Source organism: Rhipicephalus sanguineus, chromosome 10 (assembly GCF_013339695.2).
Source record: "Rhipicephalus sanguineus isolate Rsan-2018 chromosome 10, BIME_Rsan_1.4, whole genome shotgun sequence".
Classification (NCBI taxonomy): domain Eukaryota; kingdom Metazoa; phylum Arthropoda; class Arachnida; order Ixodida; family Ixodidae; genus Rhipicephalus; species Rhipicephalus sanguineus.
The window spans coordinates 72,785,558-72,809,981 of record NC_051185.1 but is presented as its reverse complement, the minus strand read 5'-3'; the positions used below and the strand labels follow the sequence as shown (position 1 = coordinate 72,809,981).

At 42.7% G+C, this 24,424-nt stretch overlaps 1 protein-coding gene and 1 long non-coding RNA gene across 3 annotated transcripts; one reads left to right on the top strand and one right to left on the bottom strand.

Moving 5' to 3' along the window:
* Positions 1–6,451: 6,451 nt before the first annotated feature.
* On the top strand, positions 6,452–10,992 carry LOC125760217 (uncharacterized). Of its 2 annotated transcripts, none has more exons than XR_007417850.1 (3): positions 6,452–6,517; positions 9,523–9,583; positions 10,537–10,992. It is a non-coding gene; the product is annotated as an uncharacterized LOC125760217 (long non-coding RNA). The 2 variants fall into 2 exon arrangements; XR_007417849.1 differs by lacking the exon at positions 6,452–6,517 and adding an exon at positions 6,827–7,162.
* Positions 10,993–22,811: 11,819 nt separating this feature from the next.
* On the bottom strand, positions 22,812–23,903 carry LOC119406495 (dnaJ protein homolog 1). Its single transcript, XM_037673236.1, has one exon. The coding sequence runs from the start codon at positions 23,901–23,903 to the stop codon at positions 22,812–22,814; it is 1,092 nt and encodes a 363-aa protein (XP_037529164.1).
* Positions 23,904–24,424: the final 521 nt, after the last annotated feature.

The window sequence follows — 24,424 nt, the reverse complement described above, 5'->3', positions numbered from 1 at the left end:
AATGATTTTAACTCCCGTTGTTGACGACCTTCAAGGGAGCTTAAGAGGACAGCCAGGGCTGTTATCCGGGTAGTTAAACAATAACGTCAGAGCACCTGTACAGTCAAAAGCTAAGCAACTGCGGTCTCTGGCTCTAAGCCCAGACTTTTGCCTACCGGCAAACCAGATTGGTTGGAGATGATACTAATCACAATCTCAAGGTCCTTGATTGGGCGAGTTGGCGATTCATCATACTTGAAATACGATCGCGTAGCTAAGGAGGACAAGCACGTGCGCATACTCCCAACTGAAAGTTTTTTTCTGAAACCATTGACATCTAATATACAGACAGATAAATGATCCGTGAGAACATCCCTTAAGAAAACACGGTAACAATAAAAACGTTGAAAAATAATAAGTCCTTTCCTAAGTCCCTGTTCATGTTATGCGCTCGTATTTCAACTTCTCAATATCCGGCATTAGGTTAAGGCGGAGGAAAATGAGACGCGGGGCAGAACGCGACATTTTGACTTTGCCGCCCTCTATAGCTAATCCAAAAAGTATCTTTTCTTTGTTTCTCTATTTCAGCGATTGGTGTCGGTAGTTTTCGGCATTTTATATGTAAAAGTGGACGATTGCTCACAGCGTTCTCGCGGGAAAAATTGCGAGGATGATGTCAGTGTTTTCGTGACCCGCCAAAAAGGGGCGAAATTCTGCTCGGCCAAATTTTCGGAACCGTGCATGAAGCTACTCCGGCATCAGTACAACAATGTAAGTATTTATGTTGTAGCCTTGTGCTACTAGCTACATGCCACCAAAAGTTTAGTTCATTTCGTGCCGTCGGCCAAAGAAAAAATTTCTGAATTCGGGCATGTGAGAGGGGCAAAACGAGACAAAAAGGCATTCAATTTCCTTAGAGAGTGTCTTATTAGGTGAGCCATTTATTTAGCTCATTATATATGATATTGTTTTGTTAAGGATGGTGCGGACGTACAAGAGAATATCATCTAGGGTTTCCTGGGAGGAAAGTGACATGAAAAAAGCACTGAATGCTTTTCAGGAGTTTCGGAGCAGCACGGCGCCGGGTTCTGTGTGGATTCAATGCGAGGAGTGCAAAGACTGGGCACATGAAGACTGCGTGGCTGCCCACGGAGTGAATTTGAAGTGCTTCTACTGCAAGAACTGAAAGGATAAAATTTTTCACGCTATCTCGCTTTGCCTCACGCAGCGTCTCGTTTTGCCCCGCAGGTTGGGGCAAAATAAGACATGTGCTGCATTTTTTGTTTCTTTTTTAAATAACATTTTGAACCTTCGCAGCTTGGCCATACTTAAGTAGCACATACCTTGTACCGAAAAGAAAGTTCCTGTGTTGACATTTTATGGTAACCAGTAAAATAAAAAAAAAAAGATATTCACTATTTTCACATTTTTGTCGCGTTTTGCCCCGCCTTACCCTACTTACGCTAATTACTGCCCCAGCAAGTTGCAAAAAGCTTTGCATATCAGTTCTTAATGCTTGTTTCAATACCGCTGAAGTCGCAACTTACAGTACGCGGCAGGTTTATTTGTATTTTACAATAGCGGCGTTTGAAAGGTAGATACAAGCCAACGTGCACTTGATTTTCATCTTATCGCGCAGAGACAGCGTTGCCTGTGCTCTTTTGAACGCCGGTGGTCCGTGAGTTTCAAGGCGTGGGTTTTGCACCGCCTTCTTCGATAGATAGAGCCAAGCTGTGTGACCACGGCGGCCACGCCCAGCGCGGCGCGGATTGTGCTTGGCAGAGACGAGACGTACAATGAGATTCAGTTCGAAACAGGTTCATTCCGGCTCAGTAAGCCTTTACGCCTGCGTGTCGTTGTGGCCGCCTATTAAGATTGTGGCTAGTATCATCTGCAACCAAATTTGGTTTGCCGGTAGCCATTTGACCCTAGCATGTGCTCTCGATTACGGGAGAACCAGCTATATTTTTATATTGCCTACTGCACTGTAAAAAATGGTTGTAAATTTACAGATAAAATACATGAAATTTCTGTACCGCGAAAGAAACTTTCTGTAAATGTGCCATGAAGGAAATCTGTTAAAACGAAAAATCGAAATTTGCTGTTATTCGTGACCTTCAGCAAAACAAACGACTCAAAATTGAACCTCCACAGTTTTAAATACCTGAAAGATTACAAATGTCCATGAAATAACATTTCATGTTTTTCTGGTTTCTCGTACAATGCTATTTTGATTGATTAATATTCAGAGCCTTTTCTGCGGTTCTACGTTCATTCCTCGCGGGCCCCTACATTTACAAGTTGGCTACCGCTCACGTCGAAGCGCGGCTACGCACATGCTACGCACGGCTGCAGTGTAAAGCGCGGCTACGGCACCCTCCTGCTCCTGCTTTTTGTGCGTCTGTCATTGAAAGGTGGGTGGTTGCGTCTAACTAGAGTTCCTTACAGCAAGGTCTCGATGTTATGCCTGCCCGCTTTCGAAATTCGCTCTAGCGTAGTTTCTAATTCAGCTTTGCGTCGGCAGCGCGCGCGACCACAACGTTGTGCGGGAGCCGGAATTCCTGCCATGCTTTGGTAGAAATACTGATGAGGCTTTGTAAGTGGTGCATGAGAGAACGCCTGCTGTTGTACCACATTTATTTCTTTGCCGGCAGCGGCAGCGTACGTCATAGTACGCGAATTTGTACTTGGACGGTTGCAGAGCGCTTACTACAGCGTTCGCCGCGCACTTCATGTGCGTTCTCTGCGGGCAGTCATTAACGAGGTTTCGCTGTGCAGAATAATGACAGGTATTTGTTCACCTTACCCGTTTTGTTTCTTTATTACATAAAACCTGTGTATTCTGTGTTTCTGCAGGTATCTTTTTCTTGTAGCTTGGCCCGACTTTCTCTAAAAACTAATGAAGTGCGTATGACTCAGCTCAGCTAACCGAGCGACGTTATATAATTCTTTTTTTTTTAAAATGAAAGGGCAAACGTTGCTTTTTTTGTGTTTATCTACCTGTAATAGGTAGCTTTCTCCTGCATAGTGAACATGGCCCTGAGCAATGACATTGTGGCTTGGTGTACGGCGTTTTGTGTTTTGTAGTGGTCATTGCATGATAAGGTCTGCTTGGTTGCATAATGCTATGTATTTTGAACATTCCTGGCGGGAACGTGCGAACGCATAGCTTCTGGGCGTAGTATCATTCGATGACCTTCCTTACGAAGCATTAAGTTCCTGGCGGAAGATAGATAACCTAGGTAAACCTAGCTTGCCGAACGGACGTGTGGGGCACATCCACTCGGTAAACTGATACTTCGAGTGACTAGCCAATGGGACACTGGCTTCACGTGTACACGCGCTTCCTTGCGTCATCGCATTCCGCCTGCGTTGCGGTGGAGCACTTCTTCTCCTCGGTAGGAGAAACTCGGCGCGTTTCGGATTGGCGTGATCCCTGCTGGAGCTCATGTTAGATACGCGTTTGTTATCCGTGGTTTACACGCAACGGCGTGAAGCCGTGAAGACCTCTGGAAAGTGGGCTCTCGTAGTACAGGCGGTGAATCGAGGCACATGCCACATGTGATCTCTCAGTGGAGCACCAATGCCGACGCCGCTGTTCTAGCCGTTCGTGAAGGCCTATTGTGGACATCGATCGTGACTACCGTTAAAGAATCCCGGTTTCCGGAGAGGCGGACTTTGTTTTTAGTGGCGCATTGAAGGGCGAATGAATCTTTCGTTGGCTCTCGCCCGTTTTGTTCACCAGTGCTTGGCGGCAGTAGTTATTAGACTTCCATCGTCGAATAAAAGTACCGATACAACTTTTGAATAACGCAACCAAGTTACGAGATGTGTTCGTCGCTGAACGCGAAATCTTTTAGCTCTGTGAGGCGCACGTTCTGTCGCGCGTGAGGTTTAGGGCGTCTGAAATCGCAACTTGATGGCTCTCTAGCCCAAATAATGAAATAGTCGACGCGAAGCAACCGTCATTGCGAACGCCATTGCGCATGCATTGTTGATTCCTTGCGTAAACACTTTCTGCAATGGAGGTTCACTGAGCGCGCCCACGTGGTCAGGTGTTATTCGTCTGCATGCTTAGCCTCACGTCCGTGCAAATGCGAATGCCTTTAAAGGCTTTTTGAAAGCATTAGGAATATGGTTCAATTAGTTATAGCATTTAATGTTAAAGATTCATTCTCTCTGAAATGGCAAGAATGTTTGTTACAGTCAGGCATTAGCCTCCTTTCCTTTTCTTTTTATAGCTTTACAGAAGTGCTTACCGTTATAACAGACTTTTCTATTTCTTTCGGTAATTACAGTTTTTTATTTATTTCAGCGATGCATGTCTGCAGTCTCTGTGGTACCACCAAGACGATTGCGCCACGTTTCATGAAGTGTGCCGCACTGCACAAAAACATGAATGCATTCTGCATGAAGTGCCCATTGGAACAGTACAGAAAAGTGTTCCGAGAATTCCTTCTCCGAGCTAGTGCTACGAGATACCGAGGACGAAACTAGGACTGTAAAGAAAACGAAGAGTCCAAAAGGATTTATATCGTTGTGTGTCATGGAAGCCCAAATTATCGGCGCTAAGACACAACATAATGGATCAGGCTAAGTTGGCACTGATGTTATACCCTTACGGAAATGCCATATATGGCACTTATATAAATTATATGCATCCATATATGAGTATATATGTCTGCATATGTGGCTACCGCTTACCATATATGGATGTAAATAGGGCCATATATGGCGCGATTGGCCCATATATGGAGACAAATACAGCCATACATGGCGCGGCTGGTCCATATATAGAGTGAAATGCTGTCATATATGGCACGGCCACACCATATATGTATATCAAGTAGATCCATATATGGGGTTGTGCTACCATATATGGGATGAACAACGTATATACGGCACGAGTTACTAACATATATGGGGATTGTCATATATGGCAATGCGTACAGGAAAGTGGCCTAATTGGTATCTACACCAACAAGAGTATCAAGTGTAAGCATTGTTGCAATGCAATCATAAAAGCTAAAATAATAAGGTCTATGTACGTGTCAGTGCATGGTTCACTCGTGTATAGCTTGTACTGAGTTTTACATGAACTTTAGGTTTCCAACAATAAGTGGCAATTATTACGACGTCATTATTATATATACGAGATGTTTTTACAAGGGCGCTATCCTGTCCGCGCATATAATACATGCAAGCTCCCAAACCTCGCTATTCTCATTAACCAAGCCAATGTGTATAGTTGTGGTATATAAAAAACGCCATGCATGCAACTTCTATTGTTCACAGTAATGCATGGTTAAATAAAAGCTAGTTTTAATGCAGCTTTTTATCTCGCTCATCAGTGGACAAACTTGCTGATAATTCGAAGTTTGTGATGGCTATATGCTGGACACTTCATATAACGAGGTTTCTGTGAACGTTGTTTACTCACATCTGGGATCACTTTCAGTTGACATTTACCATAGTAGTATGCGCAGAGCAATATCTGAGGCAATATTTTCAAAAACAAAAATGAGACAGTACAACTGTCTGGTGTCGTGCTCATGCCTTGCAAAAATGCGCTTTGCGTTTCATTTGGTTGCGTATAAACTTCTTGAATGTGCAGATCGTCAACTTAATGTGCATTTGTAATGAGTACATTCAAAGAATTCATTTGATGCGAGGTTTGAAAGCGTCAGTTGAATCTCACTCGATACATACTTAAGGGGTATACGTTAAGAAGTGTCCAATTGACGCACACACGATGCACATTTAATTCACCAATTATTAAGCGCTCAGAATGCTGCAGTTTTATAACACCGAATTCACCAGACTTCTATTTTGTGCGTGTCATTTCTTGATCGGGATCGCTAATAACGTGCACCAATTGCCTTAAATGTTACCTTGCGAATGCATTTATCACGAGACGTTTTTGGGAATAATTAAGGGCCTTACATAAACCAGACTGGCTATTCTATTTACAGCGCTCCGTAGAGCAGCCACGTAATAAATAAAACTACATGGGGCTATGTCCTTTCAACACTAACAGTGTGGCGCATATGCTTATGAACTATACGCTAATACGTATACATATGCGTGCACATGCATAATTACACGCTCGCGCGCAGCGGCTCATGGGTACGCGGACACACCCGTTTGTTTCGATGGGGCCATGTAATTTTTGCCATGGGAGTAATATCGTTGATTCAACGTTCATCTAGGGGTTGTAGGAACAGTACATTTATTATTACCATTATTATTATTATTATTATTATTATTATTATTATTATTATTATTATTATTATTATTATTATTCAAGCATGAGAAGTAAGATAAATATCCGGATCGAACACGTCGTGGCAGCCAGCGTACGTGAAGCAGCAATTGCAGATTCTACGAACACCTGCCTCAAAGGTCATGCACCTGTCACTCTCGGCAGCCAGCGGGGATATAGCGAGCCCTATTGTCCCGAAACCCGCGTGACTAGTTAAACGCGGGGCTGCTTGCACTCGGCGCACACAAGCGAGGACGAGCGATTCCGGTCTGAGGGGTGAGCAATTCGGCGAATGCATACTGGAAACTTCCACTGCACGCAGGAACACAGACGACCAGAAGGCGCATAGCCCATCTACGGTTGCGATAAAGAAAATAACACACGAGAAGTTTAACTTGTAAGATGTTAATATCGCGTTAATAATTATGAAGAGTTGAAACTTTGTTTGCCAATAAGCTTCGCAGAATTTACTGCAGCGACAACTGTGTAAATTGGTGATCTCACGGACACCTTAGCGCTGCATCATGATCGAGGCTGTATCCATCCGCGCCGCTGTTGCTTCTTTGCTGACCGGAGCAGCATGCGCGGCTCGTGTTCGTCACTTGTGATCTCTCTTGCTCTTATTTCGTGTTCAGCGACTGATTTGATTTTGCACTGACTTCAACGCAGACCTGAGAAATTTACTTCTCTGCATGTGGTGCAATAGTGGATGCAGAGGCGAGTGTGTTTTTGTGGAGAGGCCGTTGGTTTGACCATCGTTAACTTTTGGTGCGGAAAAATGGACGCCTAAGCTTGCGTGCAAGTTTTCCTCGCATCTTCCTTTCTGAAAAGCTGTACGGATAAGTGTGGTCGTCTTGAGTTGTGATTAAGTTCCTCTGGATTTACTGGCTCTGTACATCACAGCCTCTGCTAAATTTTAAGGTAAGTGTATCGTTTTCATTGCCTTCTTACGCTGTACTCAAAAATTATGAAAACTCACAAAGCGTAGTGCATTGCATGTTTTGATTAGTATATGACTGCATAATAATTGTGGTTACGTGATTAAGCCGTCGTATTCTAGCTATTTTATTTTTACAACACCATTTTGTTTTGTTTTTTCTATTTCTTCCAGACATGACTCCCCCAATTTATCGGAAGCAAGCGCTGTACCAACTAAATTATGGCTTTCGTGTTATTGTAGTTTTCGTTAAAATAAAAAAAATATATCTGGATATTTGTTTTGCTTTTGACATTTGAGAGAACACCAAAAGTCAATTACAACTTACGCAATTAACAAATGAAAAACAGTTGGCAATCCGCATCCCCAAGTATGTGTCATGACATTTATGTGCCCGTGTCCTAATTTGTCGGTTCTCGCCCAGCTTTCACCTTGTTTTTAGAATTACGCTTGTCTTGAAGATAAGTGCAAACGGCTAAAACTTCTTGCGAGGGAAATTCTAGAAGACGGTGTACAGTACTCACGGATTGAAACGGGACAATTTAGGACCAATTAACGCACATACGTTCGTCTCCACCGTCTTCAGTTCGGGTCATATCGGCGTAATTTCGACTCGAACGCGTAGACCAGAGCAACATTATCTGTAGAGACCAGATTAGTTGTGATATGATGTGGTTATCTCGAGCGGTTGCGCATACCAGTCGTTATACTAAAAAAATGTGATGTCGCCTTTGAATCCGTGAGCACTGTACGTAATTTTGTACAAGTCGACAAATTAAACCCGACTGATCTGCTTAGGGCTTGCAACTGATTAAAATATTAATGTTTTAGTAGCTGTATCAAAAGCAGGCAACGTTTTGAAAACACAATTTTTTAGCGTCTGGTTTTCAAGAAATGTCACTCCATTTCTACTCGCACAGAGACCTATAGCAGCCATTTTTTCCACTATACTTGCACATCACAAGCTTGCGTCCCAGCCGCTATTGGTCGAACTCCATAAAGGTTAAATATCATGTCCCCTAAATCATTCAATGCACACGCAGTCCACATGGTCAGTGGCAAGTAGATAATTTAATTTGTCTCGCAAAAGAATCCTAATTGACACGCCAAAATATTCTCAATAAAAACACGGTGGACAATGTGTTTATGAAACTGAATAGTAAAAATACGTTCTTTGTGCGCAAAACGTTTCAGAAAAGACAGATAGGACAGAGCGCACTCCTATCTGTCTTTTCTAAAACGTTTTGCGCACAAAGAACGTATTTTTCCTTTTAGAATGCAGTACCGACCAGGCCAAGTAGCCACCCTGTTGAATCTGAATAGAATATGTCGATAAGCACTCAATTTAAACACAATGTATCTTTTCGTGAAAAGTTGATATAGCCTGAATGAAATCACTAAAAAGAAACAAGAGCGCAACTTATTTGCATGCTTTTTAGCTACATGGGCACAGAATGCTTCGATCGTGCATGTTAATGAATATAACTGATCTGAATCTTAGCTGCCTTGCCAAACTGTTGTTGTGCAGTGAATGTCTCCATACATTAAAATAACTTGACTAACAGTCACGTGCTGACCCCAAACAGTAATAAACAGCAAAATGACAGTTCTAGCAATAAAGCTTTGAGGATAACTGTAATTTTTCTTGGGAGGGCAGTGAAACAGCTAGCTCACAACCCTCGTGTTGAAAACACGACTGCTACTGGAGACCGTTGGGTGGCATCAATAATCATGGAGCATTAATTCTAGCTGTAGAATGGTTTCTGCAGCTTTAATTTATGCCGTCCTCACACGTGGAATTCATATGTAGCAGTCATCTATATATGGCTATATATAAAAGTACCCATATAAAGCCATATATGGCTTGCATTCATATATAGGCATCATCCATATATGGTATATCACGAATTGGGCATACCAGGCCACATATGGCCATATATGGCACATATCAGGAATTGGGCATATCAAGCCATATATGGCTATATATGGCACATATATGGCGAATATTCATATATGGGCCTGATATGCCCAATTCCTGATGTGGCCATATATGGGATTTTTGTAAGGGTAGTGCCCTAAGGTGCTGCTGCATCTTCAGTTACCAGAAGGTAAGAGGATTATCTGACAGTGGCCTGCTCCTCAAGTTGTTCGCTGCTTTAATTTACCTTCTATTATTAAGAGCATTTATTTATTTTTATTTTATATCACATCTAAAATGTCTGCAGTTCAATAAAAACATTGGCAAACTTTTTAATTGTCTTCGTATGCTTGTTTGAACTCCAGGGTAGAGGAGTTTTAATGGCTACTTATCGCATAATTAACTTCATAACTTTCATCATTGCAGGCAAGTACAAGTGAAGATAACGTCGAAGACGTGCCGTGCTCCCCTTTCATCATTGGCAAAGGTATTTTTATGGATACTTGCAATATATTGCTGAATATTTCTAAACAGTAAATATTTTGTTCCAGGAGAAAACTTTCTGACTGCCGGGGCAACCAATAGTGCCTACCATGCAATCATGCGTGTGCACTTAGAAAAACAGGATAGCTCGGAGGCGTTTTCTGGTCCCAGCAAGCACATGCATTGTTTAATAACACCTTTGTTTTGTTTATAGGCATGGTAGCTTTGTTTTGACTTTGGGCTATGCGCGCACAATGTCACAAAGCTCATATATGGTGGAAGCTGTTGAAGGTGAGGACCTTCAGCGGCACATCCGCAAGTTGACATAAAACTCGCTTGTTACATTCCGATGGACAAACGATCAGTTGCCGGCGAATTTTTCGGTGACAAAATGATCATCACGTGGGCGGGGTGGTGTTGCTCGCGGAGGTACGTAATAAGGGATGGGTTGAGAAAACGTTTCGGCTTAATACACGGGGTCTTGGGCCGCGGTTTCATTGTGAACGATAAACTTAATGACAGGAATCGTGGCTTTTACTCTTATGCAAAATAGGTACTGGACTTGCACATTCATCAAGAAAAAGAAAACGCCTTGATATAATAGTCATTTGTTTATTTTTTCTTGATACTCTAGATAATGTTGCTCTCGGTTAATTCAGGCGTTTTTTCCGGACCAGTGAAATCCGAATTAATGAGCCCTTACTGTATTTGAGTGAGTGTTTAAAAGCACATGAACCTTGCTCTGTGAGGAGCATTATTTCCTTACAAGTCCTTACGTTGCAAAAATGACATTGTATGAACCCTAATGTACTTTTATAGAACACCTTAAAGAGGCAATGCGAGGGTTTCTTGAGCGCTCTACCAACATAATCAATGTTGTTCTCAGTGTGGCCAATTATGTTCAGCATAATCATGCAACAGCCTGGTGCACATGAAAATATCATTATTCGTTTGTAGGGCAGCCGCCGCACTCAACCCTGACAGAGGGAGCAAGGTCGAGAAGTCAAGGAAGCACCGCTGCCTCACACCACAAATGACCAACTTAAAGCTCTGCGAGACTATGAATGCTAAGTGTTTCAACGAAAAAATTGCAGTGTCATTATGAATATACCGTATTTACTTGAATATAAGCCGATTTTTTTTTTTCGAAAAAATGATGTGCGAAAGTGGGGGGGGGGGGTGTCGGCTTAGATTCGAGTATAATGCTTAAGCTTTTTTTTTCTGGCCTTGCGCATTTCGTGGGTCGGCTTATAATCGGGGCCGGCCTAGATTCGAGTAAATACGGTATAGCTACACATTTTCCAAACCAGTTTGAATCTACGGTGACAACATGTACGCAGTTTTCATTATTTTGAAGCTGTTTACATGCAGCATTTCCTGTGCTTAAATAAAGATTTGTTTCTTTTATCATGAAAGGAGAATCTACGGAAACGTGCCTGTTTTTATTGCGTTATTTACTAGAGCGCTGGAAGCAACACCTCGCGGGTGTAGCTCCAAGAAGTTCACGATTGCCGCTGCGGTAGTACAGCGGCTCCGGTGCTCGGCTGCTTACCCGAAAGTCGCGGGTCCGACCCCGGCCGTGGCGGTCGGATTTCGACGGAGGCGAAATGCTAGAGGCCCGTGTACTGTGCGACGTCAGCCCACGTTAGGAACACCATTATGGTCGAAATTTCGGAAGCTCTCCACTACGATGGGCCTCATAATCATATCCTGGTTTTGGCTCGTAAAACACCAGATATTATTAAAACAATTGGAATATATTTGGATTATGCAAACGCAATATAGTGGTATTTTTGCCATTGCATTTGGCTAAACAAAATATTTTTGCGTATCGCTTGTGCAAGTGACATAACTACTTTTTAGTACCGAGGAATGCTTTTCTATGACAATATATATAAGCTGACCTTTATGTATAAAAAATTATGTTCCCGAATTAAAATGCAGTAATGAAATAGCAGGAAGGCAGTGACAGAAAACATAGCCTTTGTTACTCGATATCCAAACTTGTACTTATAGATAACGTTTCTGTAAACGAAAACGGACACTATTAGCGAAATAACAGAAAAATGAAAACAGAAAACAGTTTTTTTCAGTGTCTGAAAAGTGAAACATGTTTTTAAACATAAAATTTCTGTACTGTAAAAGAGAAAATAACAGTGAAATAACAGAAAGAAGACAAACAGAAAACCAAGTTTTTCTGTAACGCAAAACTGAACATTGTGTTTATGCAGAAAACTTCTGTAAAGTAAAACGAAAAAAATTTGTTAAAACACAGAAAACTTCAAAATAGAAAACATAGCTTTACAGAAATTTTGTGGCATGAGAGCTGCCAGACAATTTCTGTTTTTTTCACAAAATATTTTTTAAAGTGTGTGACAGCCCCAGAGATGGGCTCAAATACGTAATTATCTACGCATACAAATGCGCTGGCGTAATTCCATCTGACCGCTGCACAGCAAAACCAATTTGTAGTTAAAATCTAGGCGATAGGTATACCGTATATAGAAATTATACCAGCGCACCACAGTGATAAATCGGCAATCAGGCGCCACAGGCTGTCTGCGGCTTATGAAAGCGAGCATGCCTGTATATTAGAAACATTACATTCAACGAATCAAAATACAGCAAGGTGCAGGATAAAAAATGCGTGAGCTGGGACTTCACGTTTATAGGCCGCTGCTGTAATAGCCGTGCAATCGAGGGCTCTGAGGTCATCTTACTTTGGTGCAGAGAAAACTGTTGAAATATAGTGGGCAACCCGTCTGTAGCTACAAAATTTCGGAAAGGACTTTGAGAAATAATACAGAAAGACCTGTTGGCGGTGTACACCTGTGAGAGAGTAGCATTTCAAACACAGACAGATGCGGTGTGATCGCTAGCGGAGATAACGAAAAGGACATTCTGACTTTCCAAGTAAAAACGCCAAGGACGCGATAGACAAATCCGTAGTCCTCACAAGCGCAGCTAAGAGCACAATTACCTCACCAAAGCTCGTTACTGGACTTCATACACGAAGCAAATTTGTATGTGTATTTCTGAAGCAATAATTATTATGCCTAAGGGCAGACTTTCAAAAAAAAAGAAGCATAGGCTTTAATAAAGGAAGAAAATATGAGAAAACAATGGCCAAGAATGCTTGAATGCCGTATATGGGGTAGGAGCACATTACGAAGAATGGGCTAAGTTATTTTGCGTCACCAGTACGTTTAAAAGAAGAGAATATAGCTAACCATCATCACCCCTAACAGTAGTCATTGAGTAATACGTAGATACCGTGAACTCTGTCTGCGCAGATTCATCCGTGAAGAAGTCACGGTGACCTGAGAAACGCCCAACTAAGGAACAGTGAACAATGGCGCACGCACTTAATTTCTTAGGCATAAGCCCCCACATCGCCTAACAGAACGTTTCCAGCGCCATGTACCAAAGGTTGGAGCTGAAGTAATGGCAAATATTTACAAAGAAACAACACGATTTAAAATATATAATTGTCCACTCAGAAGATAGACGTGGTAACAATGATTATGCTATCGCATACTGATCTTTTCACTATAGAGCATTTACCTTACAGCCTTTTCTGTGGCATGTTTAATGACAAAGGCGTGGTCGATCACCTCAGCACACAGTGAAAATCTGGCTCAAATTGGGGATAGTTCTTGTTGTAATATAGCTTCACTGCACTAGGCGAAAATTATAGAAAGATTTGGTGCTTTTACGAATATAAAAATAGACAATTTTATTAAGTTTGCTTTTCCTTTAGCTGACCAAATATGAACTCTCACATCCTTGCAGCGCGTTATGGCATGAAATGATATATTCAAGAATGATTATTTCTAATCGTGTTAGTTTAACTACGATGCTGCCTATATAAGGTTTGTGTTATGGGTGCGCCCTCAAAAAACAATAACCTATTTCTTTTGCCTCTCCTTTCCTCCTTCTGAAAGTATGGAAGTTTACAATGTAACCTTAAGTGGAAGCCTACTGTGTGCCCTAAAAAAAGAGTTTCCTTGGGGGAGGCAGAGCTTGTGCAAATGTCTTTGCTCCAAACCCGAAGCCGTAGGTTTACGCGCGGCTGATACCAATCCAATAAATCTTCCATTAGGGTATTTTTAGTTGTTCGTACCCTTCTTTGAAACTTAGGACTACTGGCTCACACCGAACTTAACAAGAGCCACTAAGAGGCCTCGAGAATTAGCGTAATGTTCGAAGTTTGGCCGCACTTTGGCAGCGCTGATTGATGCTAGACGTAAAACCTAGAGCTTTTAATTGCGGATGATACCCGCGACAAAAGTGTAAAAAACTTTTTGGTCAAACTTCCCTTTCTCTATCTCTCTCTCTCTTTAGTTAAGGACAACCGTTGTCCGCCATAGAAGCTTAGTGCCTCAGGTGTGGCACCGCTAAATTAGTGGAAGCAGGTGAAAATCCCTGCCACGGTAGCCGCATTTTCACGATTGAGACATGCGAAAAAAAAAGGCAAAAAAGAAGAACAACAAAATCTTTCCTGTAGGTAGGCTTAGGGTCATGTTAAATTACATCGAGTAGCCGAGTCTGAACAGCATTCCTATGCTTTTTTGTTCCTCAGAATCTTAACTTGGTTTCTGCTCGTAAAACTCCGAAATGTATTTCAAATTTTGAACGCATCTGGGCAATTTCAATACAGAAGAGCATCACAGCACAGTGTGTTCCATCGTCGACGGCATAGACAAAAAGACGTTTGTGATGTAACGCGCCCCCTACCTCGTACTTTCTTTCTCTTCGCGATGATAAATAGCGCGTAAGACACGGGGCGGATTGAAGAGAAAACAGGACACGCGCTACGTTGCAACTGTCCTGTTGCAATTCAGTGCCTGTCCTTTTCTTTTTTCAACATGTCACTTGTCTTAAGCGCTGTTTGTGATCATGAATTCATACCGACTTGCCCGACTTTGCATGTTAACGACGCAGTACCTTTCTCTTTCCTTCTTTCCTGGAATTCGCATCGCGCTTACGTAGTTTACTTCCCGCTACGAGTATTTCTATTTCTAGAATCTGTCAAATATTTCTGTGTCGTACAGCACCATTTTGGATTTTGTACTAGAAGTCGTAAACATCGAATAGAAAATCTGCGACTATATTGAAATAGGCCTTGCGAAATGAGCGAGAGGAAATGAGCAGAAAGGAGATTAGAAAAAAACGCATATATATATATATATATATATATATATATATATATATATATATATATATATATATATATATATGCCACGAGCTCGGAAGAGCACACATTTTTCGCTGAACCGAATTACACTATTTCAATATTTACGCCCTGGGATTTGATTTCGGAGCACGGCCGTATGTTTATTATTCTGGGCTCTCTTGTAGTGACTTGTTCCAGCGGGTGACAGTTCTTAATCCAGCTAGAGCGCTGCGAATTGCAAAAGTGATCACTGCGAACAGAAATTTAATCATTCGATTGCGAGCTATATGTATTTCCTTAAACAAAAGAGCTGTAATGAAAGCAAGGTGTTACTGCTGCCCTAGTTGTAGCTCTTAAGAATCGTTTGATTATTCAATTAGTTGAGTGAGCCGATGGGTCGTATGCGACTACTCGGAATCTTGTGTTGGAAGGCATTGAATATGGCAAAGCCCAATAAGGCAAACGCAACAAAAATTGAAAAAAAGAGAGCACAGAGCACGCCCAACTGAAATTTACCTCCTAAGCGACTATTCCATACTCGCATAATTCATCGCTCCTCACATAGGCTACTGCACGCGCGTTGGGTATTAACAGATATTCGGAGTTTTCGACCTTACATCACTAGCCTGTGTATACAACGCTTTTTTTATTACTAGTATGTCAATAAACCGACTAGCTCGAACGCAGGCCCTATTAGTGTTTGAACAGTGCGAGATTTGCGCCTCGTGCGATTGTAATTGCCTGCGTTCTGATTATTATTCCTCAGACGTACATAATTGATACAGCACAGTTCGGAAATCCGAAAATAAAGCTGCAGAAACGCTATGGCAAAAAAAAATGAAAATAGACGACACTTAATGACGCCGATTGGAATCTGCACGGTAAGATCCAATGTTCATGACCGGCGACATTCGTAATTGGGAAAAAAAGCTTCCTTGATTGCATTATGTGATTTAAAGAAAGCAACACAAAAAGCACGGACAGAACGGAGCAGCGTCAAGGAAGTGAGCTTTGTCCTCAGTCTATGATATGTGGGTAATGTGCCTCCAGTTCTTCCAAAACGACATACACTTCAAGGGAACCCAGTTACAGGAATTGCACGCACTTTTAATGAATACCCAAGACATAGGCTTACTGGTCATGGTTGAAGGAAAAGCACTATGACATCACAAGAATAAGTCGTTTTTATTTCCATTTTGATAATAGATGGAATGAATGTTTAAATGGGCGTTTCTACATCTTTTATTCCAGTTATTGCATACCAAGCGTTTTAATTGCAAAATAATGATAGGAACTCAAAATTCTGCAAGATACTACACATCAGGAGCCAGGCTGTTGTAACCCAGGGTAGATTAGATAAAATTAGACAGACAGACAGACAGACAGACAGACAGACAGACAGACAGACAGACAGACAGACAGACAGACAGACAGACAGACAGACAGACAGACAGACAGACAGACAGACAGACAGACAGACAGACAGACAGACAGACAGACAGACAGATAGATAGATAGATAGATAGATAGATAGATAGATAGATAGATAGATAGATAGATAGATAGATAGATAGATAGATAGATAGATAGATAGATAGATAGATAGATAGATAGATAGATAGATAGATAGATAGATAGATAGATAGATAGATAGATAGATAGATAGATAGATAGATAGATAGATAGACAGACAGACAGACAGACAGACAGACAGACAGACAGACAGACAGACAGACAGACAGACAGACAGACAGACAGATAGACAGATAGATAGATAGATAGATAGATAGATAGATAGATAGATAGATAGATAGATAGATAGATAGATAGATAGATAGATAGATAGATAGATAGATAGATAGATAGAAACGCTCAAAGTGCCAAAGGTTAGCTAAGAAATGATTCGCATTTAAATGCAGATAATTTTGCCGGCATGTATAAATTGCTCACATGCTACTCTGCGTGGGGAAAGGGAAGTACGGAGAGATTGACAGAGGGATCGAGAAACAATTAAAACTGAAGATAAAATAGCAAAATTAAATCGGGTACTGAGTTTTCCGTCAAGGGCGATTACTTGTTGTGGCACTTTCCTTCATTGTGTGCATCGTCGTACAATGAGGTGACAAAATTCGCTGTCTGACAGGCTGATGAGGTTGACAGGCAAGACAGAATTACAGCAGAAAACAGCGCACCAACCAGCCCATATGTGTACCCTACTACAGAACTACAGTTTGTAAAGATAACCGACCATGCCCAAGGAAGTACGCAGAAACTTCATTGCATGCCTCTGTTGTGTCAGACAGACTGAAGGGCGTAAGGCAAACTCAAATGACACTGCTATCTGGGTGATTGAAAGCTTGCAATGTTCATAGAGCCCACGCCCATCGGTATACACATCACACTCAAAGAGAATTTGTTCCACGATTTCTCGAGGAACGCTGGCTGGGAGTCTTGATCAGAGATGTGGGTTAACTGAGTAAAAGAAAAGGTAGTGATGTGTGCAAAGTCTTAATGCCGCTTCTTTTCTTCAGAAGCAATTTTTTTGGCCAGTTGGAACGCATGACATTTCGTGAAAGGAATTCACCTAAAGTTCTGACATTGAACACCATTGCGTGCCGCTTCATCTGCTCTTTCGTTTGCCAGAATACTGCACTGAACCAGAATACCGTACACTGAAATGTGATGCAGTGACCTGCGGTAATAGCCAAGTAGTATACGTACGCAATGCCGAAAGAAATGTGCTGCTGTCTTATTCTCCTGAAGAGGCTGAACAATGTTGGTAGTGCTCGCCTAGAGTCGGTAGATATCGACAATCGGTAAGGCGTTTGGCATGGTAAGGAGTGAGGGCATCTCCTTTGATGCCGTCAAGTTCTGTTGTCGCGGAGGATGTCCTCAGCTGCAGCCGAAAAGAGAGCGTTTCTCTTGTTGAGGACACACAAAGGCTGTATGAGGAAATCTCCTTAGTTGTTAAGGCATCAATGTAGACACAGGCATGCTCAGTATATTTCTCGGTTAAGTAGAGGAGAGTATTTTGCAGCAGCGCGGCTTGTGGCATGGAGCTCATTGCTCCATTCACAAATGGCTTGATACTTGCAATAAAAAGTTGATAGGGGGAAATATTGGTTACAATAATATATGTGGCTAAATAACATGAGTAAGGTGCTTCATTTGCACTGCTTTGCCACATTTGAAATTGCGGTGGGGTAGATGGGTGCGGTAAAGAAAATTCGTCTTGTCTTGTAGGACATGTCGAAGATGGACACGCATGGTTTCTTGGGTATAGCGATGGCATCTAGCAGGAGGCATCGTGCTTCCGCTACAGTTCCCAAGGCTGACGAAGCCTTCGGGATGCCCACACAGGTTTGTAGGCAGTTGTTCCGCGCGGCTTCACAAAACTCCACAAAGCTACGTGAAGTCTTGCACAATTTCTGTAGGAATACTATACAGAAAGTGTAGTACTCCAATGAGCTAAAAAGACATGTGAGTTGACAAGTACACACATCCTACAACAGTGAGAAGCGACTGTGCCGGAAGACTGTGGGGATATTTCCTTGCACCAGAGCTCGCACAAGAGGAAGAAGGCAGGACGATAGGTGGATAAATATATATTTTGTATTGGGCTAAATCGATTCATGTGTGTACACAGAGACATATGTATCAAGAAATTCAACAGCGAAATTGTGGTTGGTTCAGCATCTCGCTCCGATGTAATTGTTAAATTCAAATCTGTTTTTTTTTTTCGTTGCCACTAGAGTACAGTAAGAGTGCTTCTGGCAAACGTATGAAATTCGGGCGTAAACATTCATTTCTTTCCAAACACAGCTGCACAAAAACCAATTTTGCCAATTGCAAATTTCGAATGATGAGAACGGCCTTGAGAATTGCAGCTTGGAAATTTATTAATCTCAAACAGTACAACATGCTGCAACAGTGGTGCCCTCTATTGTATCGCAGTGATCACGATTTCTTTTTCATTTTTCTACAGACAGGGATATACATTTTTATTAGATTTGGCAATATCCCAAGCGCGGTGAAGAAAGAACTGGTGAGCTACATGTGAGAGCACTTAAGCTTTTATGATAAAAATGCTGGGTGCTCCAGAAAGAAAGCTAGAACCCCTGAAACAGCGTTACATGATGAAGTAGACGGAGAATAAAATGAAAAGTTGAAGTTGCAGCATAAAAAAAACGTAATCATGCGCAGGCAGAGACTACACAGCCGCTGTACTTGTATTTGAAGTGGCGGATGATTAACTAAGCATATCAGAAGTGTTACACCTCAGCACGGAAATAAGATCGCGCAGGAAGAAGTAGATGACACACGTACTATATCGCTTGTGTGAGTGCTTTTCTTCATGTGCTGATGTCACCAGCTCGACCGACATGCAACGATTGTGCAGGTCACAACAACAGCTACAGCAACAGCAATAACCTCAAGAAAAGCTGAAACTCGACAGTGTGGTAGAAAGAATAGTGGTCACATCACTGGCGAGGTAAGCGTGTCGTATTTCGAACATGCGCCGTAGTATGAAAAACTCGGCAAACGACAGGTATCACGAGGGGGATGGCGCATCGGTCAGGTTCCACCGCCTCCTATCCATCTCCCCAAATATATGTGTGCCAGAAGACATGGCTTGAACAGCAAGTTGCTGCATGATAAGCGCTGAGGCCTACCCCCTACCACAACCTCCACGACCCTATCTTCACTACTGAATATCATCATCAACGCATCATTATTCTTCGGATATGACCAAACCTGACAGTCTCGTCGTGACTATTGATATTGCTATGCAATCTTTATCGCCACTATTATCTTTACATTGTCAGCTTCTGTACCAACGATCACCTAATAAGGCGTGATAGACAGCCAAGAGACGAGTGGACATCTTCAGTTCCATCGCGGGTATGACGATGCCGGCAAACTGGACAGCTTCGTCAAGGAAGTATCAAAGTAAAAGAATTGATCAGGCTACCATGCCCTCCAGGCAATGTGATGGCTGATGAGGAAGCTTAGAAACTCGCCGGGAACGTCGTCTGTTCGAACGTGAAATAAGTTGAGAAATAAGGACTGTGCTTGGTATTTCCGGCTTTGCCTTCTCGGCGCGTGGTGGTATCATGTTTCACAAAGCCCTTCCAGACGCGCTTTACTAATAGGGCGACTTGGGTTCGAAGATGTTTTCAAGCTGTAAACGTAGACTCACGATGCTGTCGACAAGTGGAGCACACACTCAGACTTCTTTTATGCCGTTACGCGCCTGCTGTATTAAGCCTATATTTCCACCATCTTCATATTGCTACCATAGTTGCTGTCGTCGCTGTTCGAAACTAATAATGTAATTTTTTTCATTTCAGTTGAACATTTTAAGGGCTTATCTACGTTAGCCATGCCTATTCAGTGGAACTTAATAAAAAGACAACACACCGGAAAAACTATAAAAAGGAGCTATTTCTTTGTGCGAGGAACATGTTAACAATCTTTTGTACGGGTTCTCCCTTCTTTAGGGTGTTTTATCAGCATAAAAGACTGCATGGTCATTTATAAATCCTTTTGGACAAAAAGTGGATACTTTGTTAATTCGCCGTAAGGAATAAGTTAGTAATTTAGAAAATCACCATTAAATAATTTGCAAAAGGTTACTGCACATGCGCAAGCAAGCTAATTTCTCCACCAAATAACCAATACAACGAATGGTTCTTTCGGTTTAACACTCGTCCCCACCTTTCTTCGTTTCTTCCGTTCCTCTCTGTACAAGACAGATAATCGATATGAGGTAAATATGTGCAGGTGGGGCGAATGGGCAGGGGTCTATGAGACCTGATGTAAGAGCGTTATTGAGAACCAACAGACACTGAAGCAAAGGAAAAGTATACAGGACGTTATCTGTAGCAATTATGACATAAATATGAAGAAATTAAAGTGGACGAAAAGACACCTTACCGCCAGGGCTAGGCAGTATGGCGATAGTATCTCAGCGATACTAGTGAGCATCTGTATTTCTGTATGGTGATACACTTCATAAATGTCTTTGTATCTCAGCATTGAAATGATTTTACGATGTACCGATTATATCGCGATACTCTAATGGCCAGGGTATTTCGTTACATGTTTAATCGGAAATGACACGTGTTAGCAAAGAAGAAATGGACACTTTTCTTCTGCTAAGCAAACAAAGCCGCGCGACCGGTCGACGACACAGGGTGGGTGGCGAAGGGTGCTCCACATGCACAGAATGGCCCATGTTGTAAAGTGCCCGATGCCGCTGACGGCATAATCCCGGAGACAGTATTGTCAGCCTTGCCGATGAAGTCGCTATCTCTCAAGGCTTGTGCGGCACCCCTCATTTTTATGTGGGGGGGGGGGCAGCCATTTGGCGAGTTAGCGAGTCTTGTGTTGAATCCGAACCGACGCTGTCTTGCAGACCGACTTGTATTGCCGATAGACTTAGAAGCTGCTGTTGCCTCAGTGCAGGTGAACGGAACAACTTTCGCTACAAAGCAGAAATTCTATGTAAAATAACTGTATGCTTTCTCTCAATCCACCAGTGTTCGTTGGTGATTCGGGCGATATTGTTTACTTTCAAGTTTCTATGCTATGCAGCATTATTCACAATATTATTCTGCACTTAATGAATGTCTTTCCGGAGTATCAGCACCTCCCAAATCAAATGTATTACAGCATCTGTATTCCTGTATATGCATTCCTGTATACTGTTTTCTTCTTTTCGCAAATGTATCTCCAAAATATCCAAAGACAAATACATCTCACTCTCTGTATTTTAGACTTCCAGCGCGTGCATTTCGAAATCTGTATTCCGGAATCGATTTCTGAATATCTCTGCCAAGACCTGCTTGCCGCTTGCAAGGATCGATGCCTGCTAACTTCGAATAACACGTCCGATGCTCTTCCAATTGAGCCACGGCGGTGGTCATCCTCCCGTCCGCTTTATCGGGTATATCTATGTATTTATACCTGGGAGTGTGAGTCAGCGCCGCTGGTCGCCATGTCAACAATATTTTTTTTGCCTACTGGCGTCACGAAGCACGAGATCTTTTTACTACGTAGCACCTCACCAACAATCGCTCGCAAAATACCAGAAGGCATCAAGTCTGCCAGAACGAGACCCTCGCTTTGAATGGAAGAAGGGGACTCGGTTCTCATTAAGGTTCTGTCCAACAATGAAAGACGAGAACTTAAATTCCTTTGTTTTTCTTTTGTCTGATATAAGGGCGATAATTTTTGATAAGCCATCAAGGTGCTCACGTACCTTTATTTGAACGTCGAGGGCACAACACACGTAGAGTCAGAAATATCCGGTGAACGACAGTTCACGGTTGAAACTATTCTTGCATGGAAGCCTGCTTAGAATAGCCCGTCATTTCTTCCACTTTATTTTATTCCTGTTGAACTGGCCGCAAAACTACTCCTTGTCCAAGCAATGCGAACAATTAGCATCTCATCTTGACTTTTAATCTTCCTTCGCCTTTTGCCGCCAATTTCATAGACACACTACCACCATCGATGCTTGCTGAGGTGCAAGCAAGAAATGTTCAGCAAGCGCCCGTATTTGTCGGTTCATGACTTCACTTCGTCCCCGTCCTTGTAACGCTATACCTACTTTGCTAAAATGTTTAACCAACTACCTCAGCAACGTAGGGAATTCAGCACCGAAAGCCGCATGATTCATATTCATACGTTGCAACCCACCGCGCACAATCGCGACGAGGGCACGAATGAAGAACTGATCACCGCGCTGAACTTATCTGCCACAGCGGTGTAGTTCAGCCTTCTTGTCCTTGTAGTGATTGCGCGCTGTTGGGTTGCAGCGCTGCACCAACAAGACCAAGTGTTCATTATTCATAAACCATGAGCTATTGCCAAAAGTCGACGCGTGAAACTGCGGGCCATTTTGAGGGGCAACGTTCGCATAAAATTTGTAGGAAGACCAGGAAAACAATTTATTGCGCATTCGGTTATTAGCAAGACGTGCTTCAGAGATGGCAACGACTTGCTCCTCGCTCCGCCTGTTTCCTGTTCAATGAGCATTTGGTGCAAGGCTTTAGGCTACCGGCAAGCGCAGGTCGAATATGACGACGAGGTCTCCGCGCTTCCCTGAATCCACAGGATCGGGCAAGCCCTGGCCTTCAATGCGCCTGATGGCACCGGACCGAATGACTCCCTTTAGCGGAAGCGAGATCTTGGTTGCAGTCAGCGTCGGCACATCAACTTTCCCACCCCGGGCAGCCTTTCTGATCTTCACCTTGGCCACGTAATAAATGTCGTTGCCTTGTGTCTTGAACAAAGGGTGGGACTTGTAGCGGATGACAAACACGACGTCCCCGGGAGCAGGTCGCTGCGAATCGCCTTCTTTAAACTTGAACACAATTTTCGATCCCTCTGGCAAGCCGGGTTTTACGTTCACCTTCAGTAGCCTCTCTTCAACTCTTGGCGTCGCGCCGTCCGCGCTCGGCACCAGCCAGGTCGTCTTCACCTTCTTGTTGCAGCCCTGCAGGACTTCTTCAAGAGTCACGTAAAGATCGCGCTCAACAGGCGACGCGTGCTGTTCCTGAAGCTGGCTCGACAAGCCACTACTGCTGTACGTCGCCGACTGCGGCGAGTTGAAACCAAGTGATGCGTCGAAGATATTCTGGCCAAAATAATGTGCTCCTGCGCACGTTTGCGAAGGATACGCCATGCCCGGGTAGTATGCGCTTCCAAAACTCTGGTACGTCTCTGTGCGGCTGAAATAACTGAAAAAGCGCTGAAATGAGCTGCCCTGGCCGGAACCCTGCTGAAAGCTGTAGCTGGCGTTAAAGAACCAATGACTGGAGTTGTAAGGACGGAAGTCCCAGATGAAACAGCCGCTGTTATACACGTTGCCGTAGCCAGCGTACACATTCCCTGGCCTGAACAGTCCGCTGCTGCTGCCGTCGCTCTGGCGGCAATGCTCGTCTGACCCCTCACTGATACCGTGTTTCACCGTGCTCAGAACCTCGTAAGCCTCCCTGATCTCTTTGAACTTATCTTCGGCGTCCGGCGATTTGTTCTTGTCGGGATGGTACCTGAGTGCTAGTTTTCTGTAAGCCTTCTTGATGCTGTCCTCGCTGGCACCTTGGCAGAGGCCGAGTACCTTGTAATAATCCTTCGCCATCTTCCGCTTAGAAAGTCGGTGATCACAGGGAGGAAACCCTCGGCACCGTTTCGAGATTGTTTTGTTTTGTTTTGCCTACTTTTCTATGGCACGTACCCACTCTGGGGGATGGGCCACGAATATGTAGTTGAAGCTTAAAATCTTACTCGAAGAATGTACAATGGTTAAAAAAAAATTAAGAGTAGAAATGGCAACAATAAATAAGACATCAAATTAATACTTCAAAAATTATGCTATTGCGCTCGTATTTCAGACAGCCGTATTAACCTGATCAGAACAATTTGGTGAGATTAGATATATTGAACCGCATTTTAATTAAGAGCGTTTTTGAAGAAAGATTAAAAAAGGTACACGTTTCGAGAAGAAGCAGTTCTTCTTCGTTTTCTACTTAAAGAGGCTGCTTCATTGATATGCCTCGTGCTCTTAATATCTTCGACATAAATGCGAAAGTATGACCTCACAGTGCAAAGTGTACCTATATTGTAAAATATATTTCATTATCTGCTATATCTTGATACATT